Source organism: Mobula birostris, chromosome 6 (genome assembly GCF_030028105.1).
Source record: "Mobula birostris isolate sMobBir1 chromosome 6, sMobBir1.hap1, whole genome shotgun sequence".
In the NCBI taxonomy this organism is placed as follows: Eukaryota; Metazoa; Chordata; class Chondrichthyes; order Myliobatiformes; family Myliobatidae; genus Mobula; species Mobula birostris.
Window position 1 is genome coordinate 134,402,524 of NC_092375.1, and position 17,810 is coordinate 134,420,333.

The 17,810-nt window shown below is 40.8% G+C and overlaps 1 protein-coding gene across 5 annotated transcripts in view; it reads left to right on the forward strand.

Annotated features, from left to right (window-relative positions):
• The window catches only part of LOC140199383 (double-stranded RNA-specific editase 1-like), a 340,274-nt gene that overhangs the window by 132,712 nt on the left and 189,752 nt on the right, over positions 1–17,810 (forward strand). The window contains exon 1 of one of the 5 annotated variants that reach the window (XM_072261378.1): positions 5,351–5,455. The exons of the other annotated variants lie outside the window; for them this stretch is intronic. Coding sequence (XP_072117479.1) covers positions 5,440–5,455 — 16 coding nt within the window. The 5' untranslated portion in view covers positions 5,351–5,439. Of the gene's footprint in view, positions 1–5,350; positions 5,456–17,810 lie in introns of those variants that run through there. 5 annotated transcript variants of the gene reach the window in all.

The following is a 17,810-nucleotide window of genomic DNA, read 5'->3' on the forward strand; positions in this document are numbered from 1 at the left end:
GTTGCTGCAGCACTACTCCACTAATTGGTGCACCAGTGCTGATCGTCAGTGAAGAGGATATGTTATCACCAATCAGCACAGACTGTGGTCTTCCAGTTAGAAAGTCGAGGATCCAATTGCAGAGGGAGCTACAGATATACAAATATACAACATTACAAGAGTACGAATAAGGAATAAAAAATAAGTTACCTCAAACAGTCTAATAGGAGGGCAGGTCATCACTTCCCTGGCTAGTGGTTGCCTCATTATAGAGCCTAATGGTCGAAGGTTATGAATGACCTTGTATAACCCCCTTTGGGGCAGTGCAGTTGCCTTAGTCAATGCTAAAAGTGCTCCTCTGTTCAGCCAAGGTGGGGTGCAGAGGATGAGAAACATTGTCCAGAATTGCCAGGATTTTCTGTAGGGTCCTTTGTTCTACCACAGCCTCCATTGTGTCCATTTTGACTCCTATAACAAAGCCAGCCTTTTTACTTAGTTTATTGAGCCTGTTGACATCGCCTGCTTTGATGCTGTTGCTCCACACACCACCGCATAGAAAATTGTACTGGTGACAACAGACTGGTAGAACATGTGAAGGAGATGCCTGCATGCTCCAAAGGACCTCAGCCTTCCCAGGAAGTAGAGGTGACTCGGGCCTTTCTCGTACACGGCCTCTATGTTGGTGCTGCACTCAAGTCTGTCATCCAGATGCACTCCGAGGTACTTGTATATTTGATTTCTTTGGATCTGTCTGAGTAGTGCTGGATTCTTTTGTGTAAATCCAGGAAGCTTTCAGGAGATGGGAAAGAGGCACGAAACTTGTTGCTTAAGAATTGATAGAACAAAAGAAGCAGGACCAGTATAGTGATAGAGGTCTACTAATTGATGAGAGAAATCTAAGAAAAGATGATGCTGCCTTAAGGAAAATTCCATTCAAATTTGTGGATAAGATTCAACCAATGAGATAGCACCTATTCAAAATAGTGCGGTACAAAGAAGCTTCCAGAGCTTCCCAGAACTATACTTTATATAACCACTGGAGGCATATTATTACCACTTGGAAGCATATCAGACTGTTTCTTGTATATAAGTACTTATATAAAATACAAGCAGATAATTGATAAACCGCAAAGAAGATATCAATTCAAGAGTCTAAACTAAGAATTAACCAACACACATCAAAGTTGCTGGTGAACGCAGCAGGCCAGGCAGCATCTGTAGGAAGAGGTGCAGTCGACGTTTCGGGCCGAGACCCTTCGTCAGGGCTAACTGAAGGAAGAGTGAGTAAGGGATTTGAAAGTTGGAGGGGGAGGGGGAGATCCAAAATGATAGGAGAAGACAGGAGGGGGAGGGATGGAGCCAAGAGCTGGACAGGTGATTGGCAAAAGGGGATACGAGAGGATCATGAGACAGGAGGTCCGGGAAGAAAGACAAGGGGGAGGGGGACCCAGAGGATGGGCAAGAGGTATATTCAGAGGGACAGAGGGAGAAAAAGGAGAGTGAGAGAAAGAATGTGTGCATAAAAATAAGTAACAGATGGGGTACGAGGGGGAGGTGGGGCCTAGTGGAAGTTAGAGAAGTCGATTTTCATGCCATCAGGTTGGAGGCTACCCAGACGGGATATAAGGTGTTGTTCCTCCAACCTGAGTGTGGCTTCATCTTTACAGTAGAGGAGGCCGTGGATAGACATGTCAGAATGGGATGTGAAATTAAAATGTGTGGCCACTGGGAGATCCTGCTTTCTCTGGCGGACAGAGCGTAGACGTTCAGCAAAGCGGTCTCCCAGTCTGCGTCGGGTCTCGCCAATATATAAAAGGCCACATCGGGAGCACCGGACGCAGTATATCACCCCAGTCGACTCACAGGTGAAGTGTTGCCTCACCTGGAAGGACTGTTTGGGGCCCTGAATGGTGGTAAGGGCATGTGCTACATATGCCCTTACACTTCCTCCCTTACCACCATTCAGGGCCCCAAACAGTCCTTCCAGGTGAGGCAACACTTCACCTGTGAGTCGACTGGGGTGATATACTGCGTCCGGTGCTCTCGATGTGGCCTTTTATATATTGGCGAGACCCGACGCAGACTGGGAGACCGCTTTGCTGAACGTCTACGCTCTGTCCGCCAGAGAAAGCAGGATCTCCCAGTGGCCACACATTTTAATTCCACATCTCATTCCCATTCTGACATGTCTATCCACGGCCTCCTCTACTGTAAAGATGAAGCCACACTCAGGTTGGAGGAACAACACCTTATATCCCGTCTGGGTAGCCTCCAACCTGATGGCATGAACATCGACTTCTCTAACTTCCGCTAGGCCCCACCTCCCCCTCGTACCCCATCTGTTACTTATTCTTATGCACACATTCTTTCTCTCACTCTCTCCCTCTGAATATACCTCTTGCCCATCCTCTGGGTCCCCCCACCCCTTGTCTTTCTTCCCGGACCTCCTGTCCCATGATCCTCTCGTATCCCCTTTTGCCAATCACCTGTCCAGTTCTTGGCTCCATCCCTCCCACTCCTGTCTTCTCCTATCATTTTGGATCTCCCCCTCCCCCTCCAACTTTCAAATCCCTTACTCACTCTTCCCTCAGTTAGTCCCGATGAAGGGTCTCGGCCTGAAACATCGACTGCACCTCTTCCTAGAGATGCTGCCTGGCCTGTTGCGTTCACCAGCAACTTTGATGTGTGTTGCTTGAATTTCCAGCATCTGCAGAATTCCTGTTGTTTAAGAATTAACCAGTTGGATCCAACAGCAGTTTGACTTTAAAAGCAGGCTTTTATTTAGAAATATGGTATTGGATACTCCATGCAGCTAAGATTAAGCCAGTCCACTTTGATTGAATAGAAAGTGAAAGAATTTGCATATAAAGTGCATTTCATGTTGTTTTTCAGAACTTCCCACAACACATTACAGATAATTAAATACTTTTGAAATATAGTCAGTGTGAAAACAAAGTGACAGTGATCAGATGATGTATTCCAAAAGTCTTGAGTAAGAGATAAATATTGGCCAAGCCAGTCAGTGAAGTTCCTCAAATCTTTCTTAAAGCTAAGCTATGGGATGTTTCGTACCCACTTAAATGAAACTTTGGAACCATGGGAGCAATTGGTTATCAACTTAGCATCTTATTCAAAAGGCAAACTTTAGTCCTGTACTGCAAAACTAGCTTGGATTTTTATTTTCAAGTTACAGGACTGAGACTTGTACATAGAATCTTCTCAGAGTCAAGAGTAATACTTGCAAAAACATAGAAGTTCTCTTTGAAATTCCAAGTAAGCAGTTTAATAACTGGAGTATATGTCTACCTCCCTTTTTTTGAATGTTCTGATTAAATCTGCCTCTGCTACTGACCGTGGCATTGCTAACAAGTTTTTTTTCTGCATCGAGTGGTTCTGGAGCCTTCTGCCAATGTGAACAGTTTATCTCAGTCTGTAGCTTTTTATTATTGAAACTCTGTGTTAGATCCCTTTGTAGCCACCTCTGTTTCTCCAGTCTGTGCATATAGCTGAAGTCCCTCATCCCTGTTGTCATTGAAGCCAATCTGTTCTGCACTCTCCCTAACACCTTTGCTTTTCCTGAAGTGTGCTGCCGGTATAAGGGTTTATTTTGACTACCATGCCTTCTTGTATTCTATACTTCCATATTAGAAGAACAAGATTCTGTGTGTGAATTTTAATGTATTTCTCATCCTATTCTGACACATTTGATAAATGATGTGCATATACACACTGTTGTTGTATCCTATCAGAATTGTCCCTCCTATTTTCATTGCTGTGCCTCATTCTTTCTGCCAAAATGTAACACCTTGTATTTCTCAGTACTGAATGTTGCTGTGTCATAGAACAATGGAACCATTCATCTCATTCTTTTGAATGGTAAGCATATAATATTCATTAAGTGACTATATTCAATGAAATTCCTTAAATTAGGCTTCATCTAATTCTACACACACAATGCTTGGAGGAACTCGTTTTTCACCAATATGCAGGGAGCCACATGGGGAGCACTGGATACCTGACGCAGATTGGGAGACCATTTCACTGAGCACCTACTCCGTCCGCCAGAAAAAGCGGATGCTCCCAGTATCCACCCATTTTAATTCCACTTCCCATTCCCAATCCGACATGTCAGTCCGTGGCCTCTTCTACTGTTGCGATGAGGCCACATTCAGGTTGGAAGAGCAACACCTTATAGCCCGTCTGGATAGCCTCCGACCTGATGGCATGAGCATCGATTTCTCAAATTTCTAATAATCCCCCCCACCCCACCATTTTCATTCCCATTTCCCTCTCTTACTTTATCTCCTTACCTACCCATCACCTCCCTCTGGTGCTCCTCCCCTTTTCTTTCTTCCATGGCCTTCTGTCCTCTCGTGCCAGATTCCCCCTTCTCCAGCACTGTATCTCTTTCAGCAATCAACTTCTCACCTCTTTACTTCAGCCCTCACCCCCCCTCCCTTATCCTCTCTCTCTCTTGAAAGCCAAAGCAAATCCTTAACCATAGTCTTTATGGGTATTTTATCCTGAGGGGAATTTACATTTTTCAGGGTTGAGGATAGAGGCTATAAGGGTGTGTCCGAATTCAACAGAGCAGATATTTGGCGCTGAGCAATGTGAATCCAATTTTCCTAATACATATGAGATGCTAATCAAAATCACTTTACTGAGCAAATGTCTGGAGTCCACCTCAAGTGTCCTTATGGTGGATAGTCAACCAACTGTTTCCTCAATTCGCAATTATATCAGAATTAAAGTTTCGGTCATTCAACCCAGTGTTCAAAATGGCAATAGGGAAAGAAGAGAGAAGTGGATTCCTCGAGCATAAGGATTCGTAACTAGAGGATACAGACTTAAAATAATTGGCTAGAGAATCACAGGACAATTTTCTGGCATCGCGATTAAGATCAGTAACATACCTGAGAGCGCAGTAGAATGAAACTGCACTGGAAATTTCAAATTGCAATTGAACTGATATTTGAAGAGGATAACTTTACAGAATTATGATAAAACAAGAAAGGCTGAAGTGTGAGAATAAATAGTATTTTCAAAGAGTTTGTGCATGCAAAGTCTCTGCTGTGTTCTTCCCATTCTGTAACTTTTCAACTGCCCTCACTGTACTGAATCATTTTGGATGATAACAGTAATATTCAGTAATTAAAATGTTAATCCTATTCCTTTCATTGATTGGCCTTCAAACTAACAGCCACTTATGGATCATGTTGGGAGGATAGCTATTCAGAGAGATTACTTAATTGAGACAATCTCCTGTAACAGAAGGTCAGATATTTTGGTTAAATTTGCTGTCTTCTTTCAAAGTCAAGGAAAAGAACTCCAATTTGTTCTTTTGGGATGTAACCTATTTTTAACACTGGACGGACCTTCTAGTGTTGCACTGTTTCCTTAATGAACAAAGCATGTAATAAGGAATAACTTTTACAGGAATTTACAGGAGTGATGTGAATGGGACTTGGAAAAGGTAAAAATAAGAATGTGGGTGAAGAAGAATTCCTCCAAAAATACTTAAAAAGTTGAGCTTTTCAATAGCTGTTTAGATGATGGCAAAAAGATGTTAATTGAAAATTTGCTGCATGCCTGTTTGAAACAGTGAAAACATTGATTCTGCCAACTATTAAAATAGAATTCCAAATATTCATAGTGGTAAACTGATTTAAAATCACCATTTCTGTGATATGTTTCTTAATGTGTTGGAAATGTAGAAACCAATTTTTAAATTGAAATCAGATATCTATTAAGTACCTCTTGTTAAGCACTATAATGATTATGTTTCCAATTTGGTGGTCATGACAAGATGCCAGTATCAGTTTTTAAATTGAAAATTTTCTTCTGTATGTTTGTTGGAAATTCTGAAGCAATATAGTAGAAACAAACTAAATAAAGTTGCAAATTGTTACTTGATTGTAGTGGGAATTTGTAAATTTGCCATATTAATAATAACCCAAGTTGTGCTACATTTTGGAAGATGCTGACCCCACATTGAGTTAATTTTGAAATGTTTGTTCTAACTCCTTTAAAAGTAAATGGTTAAGGTGATAATGTGCAAATGAATTATGAAGATGTAATATTAAAAAGTTAAAGTAATTTGGATGCTTATCTCTTTTTTTGTAATCTTAGCAACTATGCTGCCAACTGGTTAGTGGTCTACTGGGAACTAACTGTGACTGTGTACCTGTGTTTAAATATTTTTCATATATTATTCATAAGCCAGTTAACATCACTTATACCATCTCTCTGCAATTAATTTATGTTCCAAAGCACACCAGAGGTGGGGCACATGAAGTCATAAGAAAAAAGCAACTATGATTGGATCCAGCTATTGATTTTTATGGGTGCTTTTTATGGGAAGGCAGTATTGATTGTCGAGGTGGGGGTGGTTTGTGGGCAAATAAACCTAGCTGCTTTTAATTTCTCAATTGTGCAAAATATGTCACATTATGTTTGAGGACAATTACCCTTTCTAATTTGTATGCACACTTATTTTGGTTATGGAGAGTGTTCAGATGCTATGTGAGTTTGAAGAAGCTGGGTCTGTGAAAGAGCTAGAAGAGAGTTAACTGTCACCTCTGCAGATGCGTGATAGCTTAAATGAGTTGCTGTATTAATATACTTTAAGTCAGACGGAGAGATTTAGCACACCACTGACCTGTACAAGCTGCACAGCTAGCTCAGTGCTGTATGGCTTCACTGCTGGCTGCGACACACAACATGGGCACTTTTATTCATCTGGTTAGGCGCAAGTTTAAAAGGCGTCGGAAGAAACGGTCAGAAAGAAAAGGTAGATTGGAATTTCTCTGTTGAATATATATCAGAAAAGTGAGAGTTACTGCTTGAACAAAGACATGTACCAAATAATTTTTTTTCCTTTTGTACTTTGCATATCTGTCTGAGGAAGAGTTCAGTTGTTTGTTTTCCCCCCAGTATTAATCTGTTTTTTTGAAACCAAACAGCATTTAACTGAAGTATGTTTCTACCCATCTATGGCTATTGAATTAAACTTGCAAAATTAGTGGCAATGCTAATGTTTGTTCCACTTGAATATGTCTGCTTAGCAACTGTTCAATGCTTCTAACATTAGGACTGATTTTGAATGAGAATGAAATGTTCTTGTATATCATATGTTTCTGTGTGTAGTTGTGCAATAAAATTAATTTTCAAATATTTAATTGTTCAGATTGGGTAAAAATCTTGAGATAATTAGTGATCCTGCTCATAGTATTTTGTTGAAACCAGATTATATTTTATCTTGTATTCATACTTAAGCTTGTCCAATTAAGGAATGACTTTTTTGACCTTCTAAATATTAATTAAGAGAATCTCAAACTTTCAGTGAGGAATTGACTTGATCATGAGATTTAAAGCATCTTACAGGATTTGGCTACAATGATTCACTTAATTAGAGATCATTATGGAAAGGTGATGAGGTTTTCTTTGAGGATGTTTTGTTTGAAAAATGCAGCAAAGTTCTCTAAATAAGGACTAGAATGGATTGCTTGAGACTAAGTAGCAGGTCAGATACCATGAAATAATATCTTTTCGGTAAATGATGCTTCTGAAATTATTATAGTATGGCTGTCTTGGTTCAAGAGCTGCCTATCATGAGCACAATGAGATGATTTATTTGCTAGATACTAGTATCTTTGTTTCTACAGTCTTAATGATTTCTAACCTTTCGGAAATGTTATAGACAAAGGTATTAATGATAATTAATTTCCGCTTTCCATAATTGTAGTATTGGAGCACCATGAAAATCACAGTTAAAATTCACAAGATGTGATTTCAATACCGGGAATTATAAAGTGGGTTTCCATATAATTATAATTTTTGGAGCTGTCTTTAACTGTTGTCTTCGGCAGTTGTCCTGTTTTTAGCTTCTAGTTTCTTATATCATTTAATACATGATTCTTTAGTTCTTGAAATATTTTAGTAGTTTCTTTTGATAAATGGCTTCTTTTTGCTTTGTTTTCTGAAATTGTGGGCTTTTAAAGCCATGGCTTCTTGCTTATTATAGTCTTGACTTGAAGTTTCACAGAATTATAGCACATCTGAACCATTTATGTTAGTCTGTGAGCATGTTTGAGCTTGGCTGTATTGGTTGTGGAATGATGTGTGATTTTGTAAAACTGAGGAGAAATTCTGAATTTAGGTAAAGGCAGCAAGCCTTTAAATTAAGTAGAGTTTAAAAGAATTAATTTAAGCTATTGTAAAGAAATGATGGCAAAACAATCTACTGCTCAAGAAGTGGAGTCTTTTCTACTAAATTGTTGATTTATAAGTCATAAATTTAACAATTACAAGAAACATAGAAAAGTTAGATCTGTGCTAGTTTAAAAACATTACTCAATTTAACCAACTTTCTCGTATTAAATATGTGGCTCCACAGCTTATGGCTCTTCAGTGATGCTGTTTAAATGTAGCACGGGTTTTTGCCTTAAAACTTCTACCTTTGACAAACTTTAGAGTTATAGTGAACAGCTTTCAGATTATTATTTTGTCATTTGCTGAAAGTGTGTGGAAATCAGTGAAATATAGTCATAGTCATACTTTATTGATCCCGGGGGAAATTGGTTTTCGTTACAGTTGCACCATAAATACTAAATAGTAATAGAACCATAAATAGTTAAATAGTAATATGTAAATTATGCCAGTAAATTATAAAATAAGTCCAGGACCAGCCTATTGGCTCAGGGTGTCTGACCCTCCAAGGGAGTAGTTGTAAAGTTTGATGGCCACAGGCACGAATGACTTCCTATGACGCTCTGTGCTGCATCTCGGTGGAATGAGTCTCTGGCTGAATGTACTCCTGTGCCCACCCAGTACATTATATAGTGGATGGGAGATATTGACCAAGATGGCATGCAACTTAGACAGCATCCTCTTTTCAGACACCACCATGAGAGAGTCCGGTTCTCTCTCCCTAAATATCTATTAAGTAGAAGGGTAATTCTCTTCAATTCCCAAAGAAACCAGAGAGCAGAGGTGAGGGATACATTTGCTTAAAACCATATTGCACAGCCATACATATAGGGCTAATAGATGCTGCAACTTAACTATCTGCATTCTTTATGACAGAAATATAGGTCACACACAAATATCTTTAAATCTTAATATCTTTGACAAATCTCCCGGATGCCAGAGCATCGAATCCACAGCATTCTGAAGTGGGAGGTCGAGCAGCCAGAGGTTTTAATTACATATTGGTGTCAATGACATGGGTAGGATGGGTGATGAGGTCCTGCAAAGTGAGTTCAGGGAGTTAGGTGTTAAGTTAAAGAACTGGATATCCAAGGATTATGATCTCAGGATTGCAACCTATGCCATGTGCTAGTGAAGCCAAAGTAGGAAGATCATACATTTTAACATGTGGCTAAGGAGTTGGTGCAACAGGGAAGGTTTCAGATTTTTTGAAAGATTGGGCTCTCTTCCAGGGAAGGTGTGACTTGTACAAAAGGGACAGTTTGCACCTGAACTGAAGGGGAGTTTTGCTCATGTTGCACAGGGGTGGGGGGCTTTTAAGCTAGAGTTACAGGGGGTTTGGAGCCAAAGCACCAGAGCAAAACAGTGGAGCTCAATATTCTTGGGTTCTGTTGCTTTAGAAGTCATAGAGCAGGAGGAATTTAAGGGGGAAGGGTGGCATTACTAGTCAGAGAAAATGTCGTGGTAGTGCCCAGCCAGAACAGTCTGGAGAGCTCATTCAGTGAGACTTTATGGGTAGAACTGAGGAATAAGAAAGATAGAGCCACGTTATTGGAATTATAGACCACCCAACAGTCTGCAGGGTTTAGAGGAGCAAATTTTTAGAGAGATCGCAGACTATTGGAAGAAACATAAGGTAATAGGTGATTTTAACTTTCCACCTATTGACTAGGACTCCCATATTGTAAAAGGGCTGTGTGGGAAAGAGTTGCTAAATGTGTTCAGGAAAGTTTCCTTAATCAATACATTGAAGTCCCAACTGGAGAGAGTGCAATACTAGATCTGTTAGGGAATGAAACAGGGCAGGTGACAGTAGTTTGTGTAGGAGAACACTGCACCTAGTAATCACAATGCTATTAGGTTCAAGGTAATTATGGAATAGGATAAGTTTGGTCCTCACTGAGATTCTAAATTGGAGAAAGGCCAATTCTGATGGCATTAGAAAGGATCTGAAAAGAGTGGATTGGGAGAAAGCAAAGTCTGACGTAGCAGTATTTCAATGGAGTAAAGGAAATTACAGTGGTATGAGAGAGGAGTTGACTAAAGTAAACTGAAAGGAGATGCTGGCAGGGATGACAGAGGATCAGCAATGGCATGAGCTTCTGAGTTATTGGGAAAGGTTGAAAAAGTTAGGACATTATTCCCTATCCTGTAGAAGATTGAGGGAGGTTTGATGGGAGGATACAAAATTTTGAGGGGTGTTGATAGGGTAAATGCAAACAGGCTTTTTCACTGAGGTTGGGTGAGGCAATAACTGGAGATCGTGCGTTAAATGTGGGGCACATAGGGCTATGGTCTGGATGCAGGTTGATGGGATGAGGCAGATTAATAATTTGGCATGGACTAGATGGGATGAAGGACCTATTTCTGTGCTGTAGTGTTCTATGACACTTAACTGGGAAAATTCTCATAATATTTTGTAGGATATTCTTTTGAAGGGTGCTTATACTCATTGCTCATACACTGTAAATGAGCTCCTTTGCTACCTGAATCATTATGAAATTTCAAAAAAGGAAAAGAAGAGCAACTTGGGACTATTAAAACAAGAGAATATGTAGATGGTGGAAATCTTGATCACCACCCAGAGAATACTGGAGCAACTCAGCAAGTCAGGCAGCACCTATGGAGGAAAATAAATGGTTGACATTTTGGGCTGAGACCCTCTATCAGGACAGGCAAGAGAGAGGACAAAAGCCAGAATAAGCAAATTGGGGGGGGGGGGGGTAGTGGCATGGAAGGAGGAGGAGGAGGAGTACAAGCTGGCAGGTGATTGGTAAAACCAGGTAGGTGGGTGAGGGAGGGTGATGGTGGAAAAGCTGAAGAAGAACTGGGATCGAAGAAGACGGTGGACCAAGGAAGAAAGGAAAAGAGGAGGGGAACTGGAAGATGGTGATGGGCAAGTGAAGAGAACGGGTGGGAAGGGAACCAGAATAGGGGACAAAAAACTTCTATTTTATATATACCCAATGACTTGTCCTCCACGAACATCCATGGCAATGAATCCACAGATTCACCACCTTCTGGCTAAAGGAATTTCTTTTCATCTCTTTTCCAATTGATGTCCTTGTATTCTGAGGCTGTGCCCTAGACCCACCCAGAATAGGAAACATCCTCTCCATGTCCACTCTGTCAAGAGTTTCAATATTCGATAGCTTTCAATGAGATCCTCCCTCATTCTTCTAAACTGAAGTGAGTACAGGCCCAAAGCCATCAAACACTCCTCGTATATTAACCCTTTCATTCCCCGAATAATTCTTGTAAATCCCTTTTGGACCCCCTCAAATACCAGCACATCTTTTCTTAGAAACTGCTCATAATACACCAAGTACAGTCTTGATCAATGCTTTCTTCTTGCTCTCATATTCTAATTCTCTCGAAATGAATGCTAACATTGCATTTGCCTTCCTTATCACTGACTCAACTTGAAAGCTAACCTTTAGGGGATCCTGCCCAACGATTCCCAAGTCCCTTTGCACCTCTGATTTTTGAATTTTCTCCCTGTTTCTGCTGCCTCTTGGCGAAAAATCAATACATAAAAACATACAGGCTTGTTCAAGGAGTTCACTTGTTGTTCAGACCAAACATCAGAATGGGGAAGAAATGTGATCTAAGTGACTTTGACCATGGAATGATCATTGGTGCTGGACAGAGTGGTTTGAGTATCTCAAAAACTGCTGATCTCCTGGGATTTTCATGCACAATAGTCTCTAGAGTTTGCAGAGAATGATACAAAAAAGGAAAAAAAATTGAATGAGCAGCAGTTCTGTGTGTTAAAACACTTTGTTAATGACAAAGGTCATAGGTTCAAGCTGATGGAAGGCGACAGTAGCACAAATAACCACATGTACAGCAGTGATGTGCAGAAGAGCCTTTCAGAATGCACAACATATCAAACTTTGAAGTGGATGGGCTATGGCAGCAGCGGACCACCCACATATACTCTGTGGCCTCTTTATTTGGTATAGGAGGTACCTAATAAAGTAGCCACTGAGTGTACTGTAGGTGGCATGATGGTGTAGTGGGTAATGCTGCCACTTCAGAGCTGGCACAACCTAAAATCAATCCCGACCATGGGTGTTGCCTGCAGAATTTGTATGTTCTTCCTGTGACCATGTATGTTTCTTTCACATGCTTTGGCTTTCCCTCATGTCCCAAATTTTCGGATCTGAAGCAGTGCATAAAAATGCATTTGCGTCTACAAAATGCCAAGAGGAAATATGGAATGGGCCTATAACTGAGTACTCCTTGGACAATGTGACCGAACATAAACTTGCTCTAAATTTTACATTATTGAAAAACCCTGAGGTTTGATTTCACATCATGAAAAGTGTGCCAGAACAATTTGTCTCCAGTAATCTTGAATCAAAAGAGTTGGGAACTTTGCCATATCAAAGCAGCAAACAGAACACAAATTTGGTGTGTTCCTGGGGTGTGAAGTATAGTTCAGTATAATTCAGCCTTTATAGTACAACATTTTAAATCCTCTGACAGATCAAAGCTCATACCTGTAGAATAGTAGAATAGCCACCCTGGTTTCATTTTATGTATGGAAAATAAACAATTGCACTTTGGGTCTGTTGCTTTTTAGGATTGAATTTTTTTTTTTGCTCAAATACACTTCGTAGTCCTTTGTACATGACAACGTCAAAGCTGAGTTCATTGTCAATTGCGCAAGTGCATGTCTTCATAGATGAATTGGAAAATCTTACTTGCAGCAGTAACGCAAGTATATATCAGCATTCACAATCTTTAAAAGAAAATACAGTGAGAGCAAAAAGTTGATTTTAATGCAACGTGATCAAAGTGTTGCTAAGCTAGTGATTAAGGTTATGCTGGTTGATTCAGGAACCAAATGGTTGAAAGGAAATGACTATTCTTGAACTTTCTGGTTTTGAAACATTCAGGCTTCTGTACCTCCTGCTCATGGCAGCTGCATAAAGTACTTTACTTGCTTGTAAGGTATGTGAGACCTTGGAAGATTCTGAATTGGGTTATAAAAAAGGAAGTGCTTTTATACTTCTCACAAAGGTGTCACGAAACATTACAGCTTGGGGCATCTGAGTTCAATTTTGGTGCCGTCTTTAAGATGTTTATACAGTCTCCTTGTGATTGCATGGGTTTCCTCCAGATGCTCTGATTTCCTCCCACAGTCCAAAATCATTCCGGTTAATACGTTAATCGGTCATTGTGAATTGCCCTGTGATTAGGCTAGAATTATATCAATGGATTACTTGGGTGGTACAGATTGCTGGGCTGGAAGGGCCTGTTCTGTGCTGTATCTGTAAATAAAAATAAATGAATAACCACAGCTCCGTCCAATATCTATCTCTCTCCCCCCTCTCTCTCACCCCTCTCTCACCCCTCTCTCACCCCTCCCTCCCTCCCCTCTCTCCCTCCCCTCTCTCCCTCCCCTCTCTCCCTCCCCCCTCCCTCCCCCCTCCCTCCCCCCTCCCTCCCCCTCCCTCCCCCTCCCTCCCCCCCTCCCTCCCCCCCTCCCTCCTCCCCCCCTCCCCCCCTCTCCCCCTCTCCCCCTCTCCCCCTCTCCCCCTCTGTCCCTCCCCCCTCTCGAGCCAAAGATAAACATGTTATTTGTGCATCAAACATGAACACTCAACACCACAATATATATTTTAATGTTTCAAATGTGCTAATATGTCAAGTTAGCATTGTGATGATAATTCACATCTTACTTTGGGTTTTGTAGTCTGCCCAGTTTCCTGTCCTTTAGCTGTACAAGCAACAATTATAATACTAGGGAAAGGGAGTTGCATTTCTAGAAACTGGGTCAAATTGCAATTTTCTGTGGTACAAAGCCGTAATATTTGCATGTGCATCATGAAATGGAAGTTTAAAAGATATTCTGTTGAATTGTTTACTTTTTCCACAAATGAGAGCTAGTTTTATTCATTCATAAAATGCTTGGGTACTGATATTTGAAATCTGTAAGGGTGAATTTCTGTTACACAAACGGCTATAACATGGAGTGTGCCTATATGTCCTATTTTTCAGATAATTTTGGAATGTATCTGACTAAGTTGAGCATATTTATAAAATTTTGAGGGAAAGTGGATTTTTTTTTATTGTTGGAGCATATTTCATATTTTTCTGATTACTCATTTTCTCTCCTCCCAACATCTGAAAGCCTTATATCCGTGTTGGAATATTGTTTGATATATGGGTTGCCGCCTTTTCCCTCACCCACTTGAGTGAGGTCTTTCTTCACTGTGGGTTCAGTAGAGCTGTCAATCCTGTTCACTTGTGTCATCGTAGCAGAGGTTGTTAACTCAATACTGAGTGAAGCAGAAACATTTTTATTAAAATGGCCCCACAGAGATGGTTTTCTAAATCTAGTTGCCCTAACCCCTCTCCTTGTAGATCAGCTAGGCATGCAATTTTTCTAGCTCTGAAATGATTAATTATTCAATGGACAGTCTAATTAAAAGTATTATTGGCTTCAGATGATACCTTGCTAAGAAATTTGCTAGTTGTCCATGCTAGAAAATAGTTACCAATTTGACATGACAACTTTTTAACACGTTTAAAATAAAAGTCACAGTAAAAAAAAGGTAGCTAATGATGGTGAATTGAACTTTGGTATATTTCCCATTACCTGATTACCAACTGCCATCCTATATCATCTGTTTAAATAAATATTGTTCCATTTGGAGGAGCTGTAAGTTGCCAGGCCTGGTTGCGGGAGAACTGTGACATCCATCAGCAAAATGGCTTGATAGACATTCCACAGATCCATCTTGAAAGTCATTACTGCCAGACAAAGTGTTTGGCAAACAGTAAACCAACACAAAAGGTAAACCAAATTGACTTTGAACCTATTGGGCATATTAGCACCATTTTCTCCTTGTGATAATACAGTATGTTTGTATTTTTACTGTAAGGATCTTTACTTATTTTAGAGTTACAGTGCAGAGCAGGCCTTTCCGGCCCATCAGTAGCAATGCCCAACAACGCACCTATTTAACCCTACAATAACCTATTAACCGAATAATCAGTATGTTTTTGGACTGTGGACGAAAACTAGAGCACCTGGCGGTTGTGGAAAGGACATACGTACTCCTTACAGAGGACATCAGAAATGAACTCTGAACTCCGACGCCCCCAGCTGTAATAACGTCATGCTAACTGCTGTGCTTCCATGTCTCCTTATTTATATGCTTAGGTCTATCGTGTGCTGAACTCGTTGCTCAAAATTGGGCAGCTGAAAGGTGCTGTGGACCATCAACATTAGCACAATCACCATCACCTTCTATAATCTTGTGACAAAGTCTGTTCTGCTAGCATTACAATGAAGCCACAGGAAAGTCCTGGTTAAGTAATAACTGCCAAAGGGCATGTTGAGAGGTCTTAAAAATGAAGTGAAGGCCTGGTAAAAAAAAAAAAAAAGCAGCATAGGACTGCGTGCACACTCTGCAGTGAAATAGCTTGCAATAATGGCTCAGACCAAAATCTGAAATGTTGATATTTCAGGTCATGAATGGTTTTAGGCAGTTATACAGAACCCTGAAGCACATCCTCAGCGGCTGCGCAAGGGCACTTGGTGAGGGACGGTACAGGTGGAGGCATGATCAGGTCCTGAAGACCATCGCTGAAGCCGTCAGTGCAGGAATTGAGTGGACGAAGTGGTCCCAACCCTCCAAGCAGACCATTGCCTTTGTCAGAGCTGGGGAGCAGCCAATACCCACCAAAAGAACATCTGCAGGCATCCTGACCTCTGCAAGGGACTGGCAGCCGTTAGTGGATCTCGAAGGGCAGCTGAAGTTCCCCAACCATATCGCAGCCACCACCCTGCGACCAGACTATGTCCTAGTGTCTGAGTCCACTAAGCAAGTGGTGCTGCTGGAGCTGACAGTCCCATGGGAAGATAGCTTGGAAGAGGCCTTTGAAAGGAAGCTCTCCAAGTATGCAGGGCTGGTCAGCAACTGTCAGCAGGAGGTTGGTTGTAGGGGATTCGCAGCCTGTTCCTTAGTTAGAGCCTTCAGCATTTTGGGCATCAAGGGAGAGAGGAAGAGGAGAGCCATCCGCAGTACCACCGATGCGGCAGAGAGGGCCTCAAGATGGCTGTGGCTTAAAAGGGGGGAGCCATGGAGTCATAAGTAGCTAGCCATCTGGACACAAGCTGGGGTCTGATCAGCCCCGGCTGGGTCACCTGGAGGAGGTTGTTTGATGTTGAAAGACCCGAAACACCTGATGATTCCAGGAACATCACTGAAGATGTGCCCAGAAGCATCAGTAGATGTATGTACACAGCAGATACTTCTATTACTGAAACCAATTTCCATCAAAAGAAATTTACTTCATCAAAAAAAAATCAAACACTAACCATCTTAAGCAAATATTGTCACCAACTTTTAACATTCATAATGCATCATTTCTTAATGCATGCATTACTAAATGACAATAAAAGAGGACTACGTGTCTTCATAATCATAATACCTTTACCAACATCAAGTCCCTTACCACTGACATCCTTGGGGCCATATGACCAGAACCTCAACTGGACTTGCCATATCATTACTGTGACTACAAACATGGGCTGGATATTCTCTGATAACTGGCTCACTTTTTAGGGTGTCAGCTTTTGACACCTTTAAGGCCTTTCCACTTTCCACAAGATACAAGTCAGGATGAGTACATTGAAGGGTGAGTGCAATTTGAACAAATCTAGAAAAGGGAGAAGATAAATGATGGTTGACTGATTTAACACTCAACACCAAAAATAATAAAAGATAAAAAGGGACATGTGTTTTAAAAAAACTCTAAGCCCTGAAGAAACACAAACTCTATAAAACAATTAATTAAAAACCAAGAATCAGAATCAAGTTTATTATCACCAGCATGTGAAGTGAAATTTGTTAACTTAGCAGCAGCAGTTCAATGCAGTACATAATAGAGAAGAGAAAAAAGAATAAAATAAAAACAACAATAATAAATAAGTAAAACAATTACAGTATATGTATATTGAATAGATTTAAAAATGTGCAAATATCAGAAATATTGTATTTTTTTTTATAAAGTGAGGTAGTGTCCAAGGATACAGTGTCCGTTTAGGAATAGAATGGCAGAGGGGAAGAAGCTGTTTCTGAATCGCTGAGTGTGTGCCTTCAGGCTTCTATATCTCCTACCTGATTGTAACAGTGAGAAAAGGGCATGCGCTGGGTGCTGGAGGTCCTTAATAATGGACGCTGCTTTTCTGAGACACCACTCCTTGAAGATGTTCTGGGTACTTTGTAGGCTAGTATCCAAGATGGAACCGACTAAATTTACAAACTCTGCAGCTTCTTTAGGTCCTGTGCAGTAGCACCCCCCCATTCCAGACAGTAATACAGCCTGTCAGAATGCTCTCCACAGTGCATCTATAGAAGTTTTTGAGTGTATTTGTTGACATACCAAATCTCTTCAAACTACTAATGTAGTATAGCCTCTGTCTTGCTTTCTTTATAACTACATCGATATGTTGGGACCAGGTTAGATCCTCAGAGATCTTGACACCCAGTATCTTGAAACTGCTCACTCTCTCCACTTCTGATCCCTCGATGAGGATTGGTATGTGGTCCTTCGTCTTACCCTTCCTGACGTTCACAATCAGCTCTTTCGTCTTACTG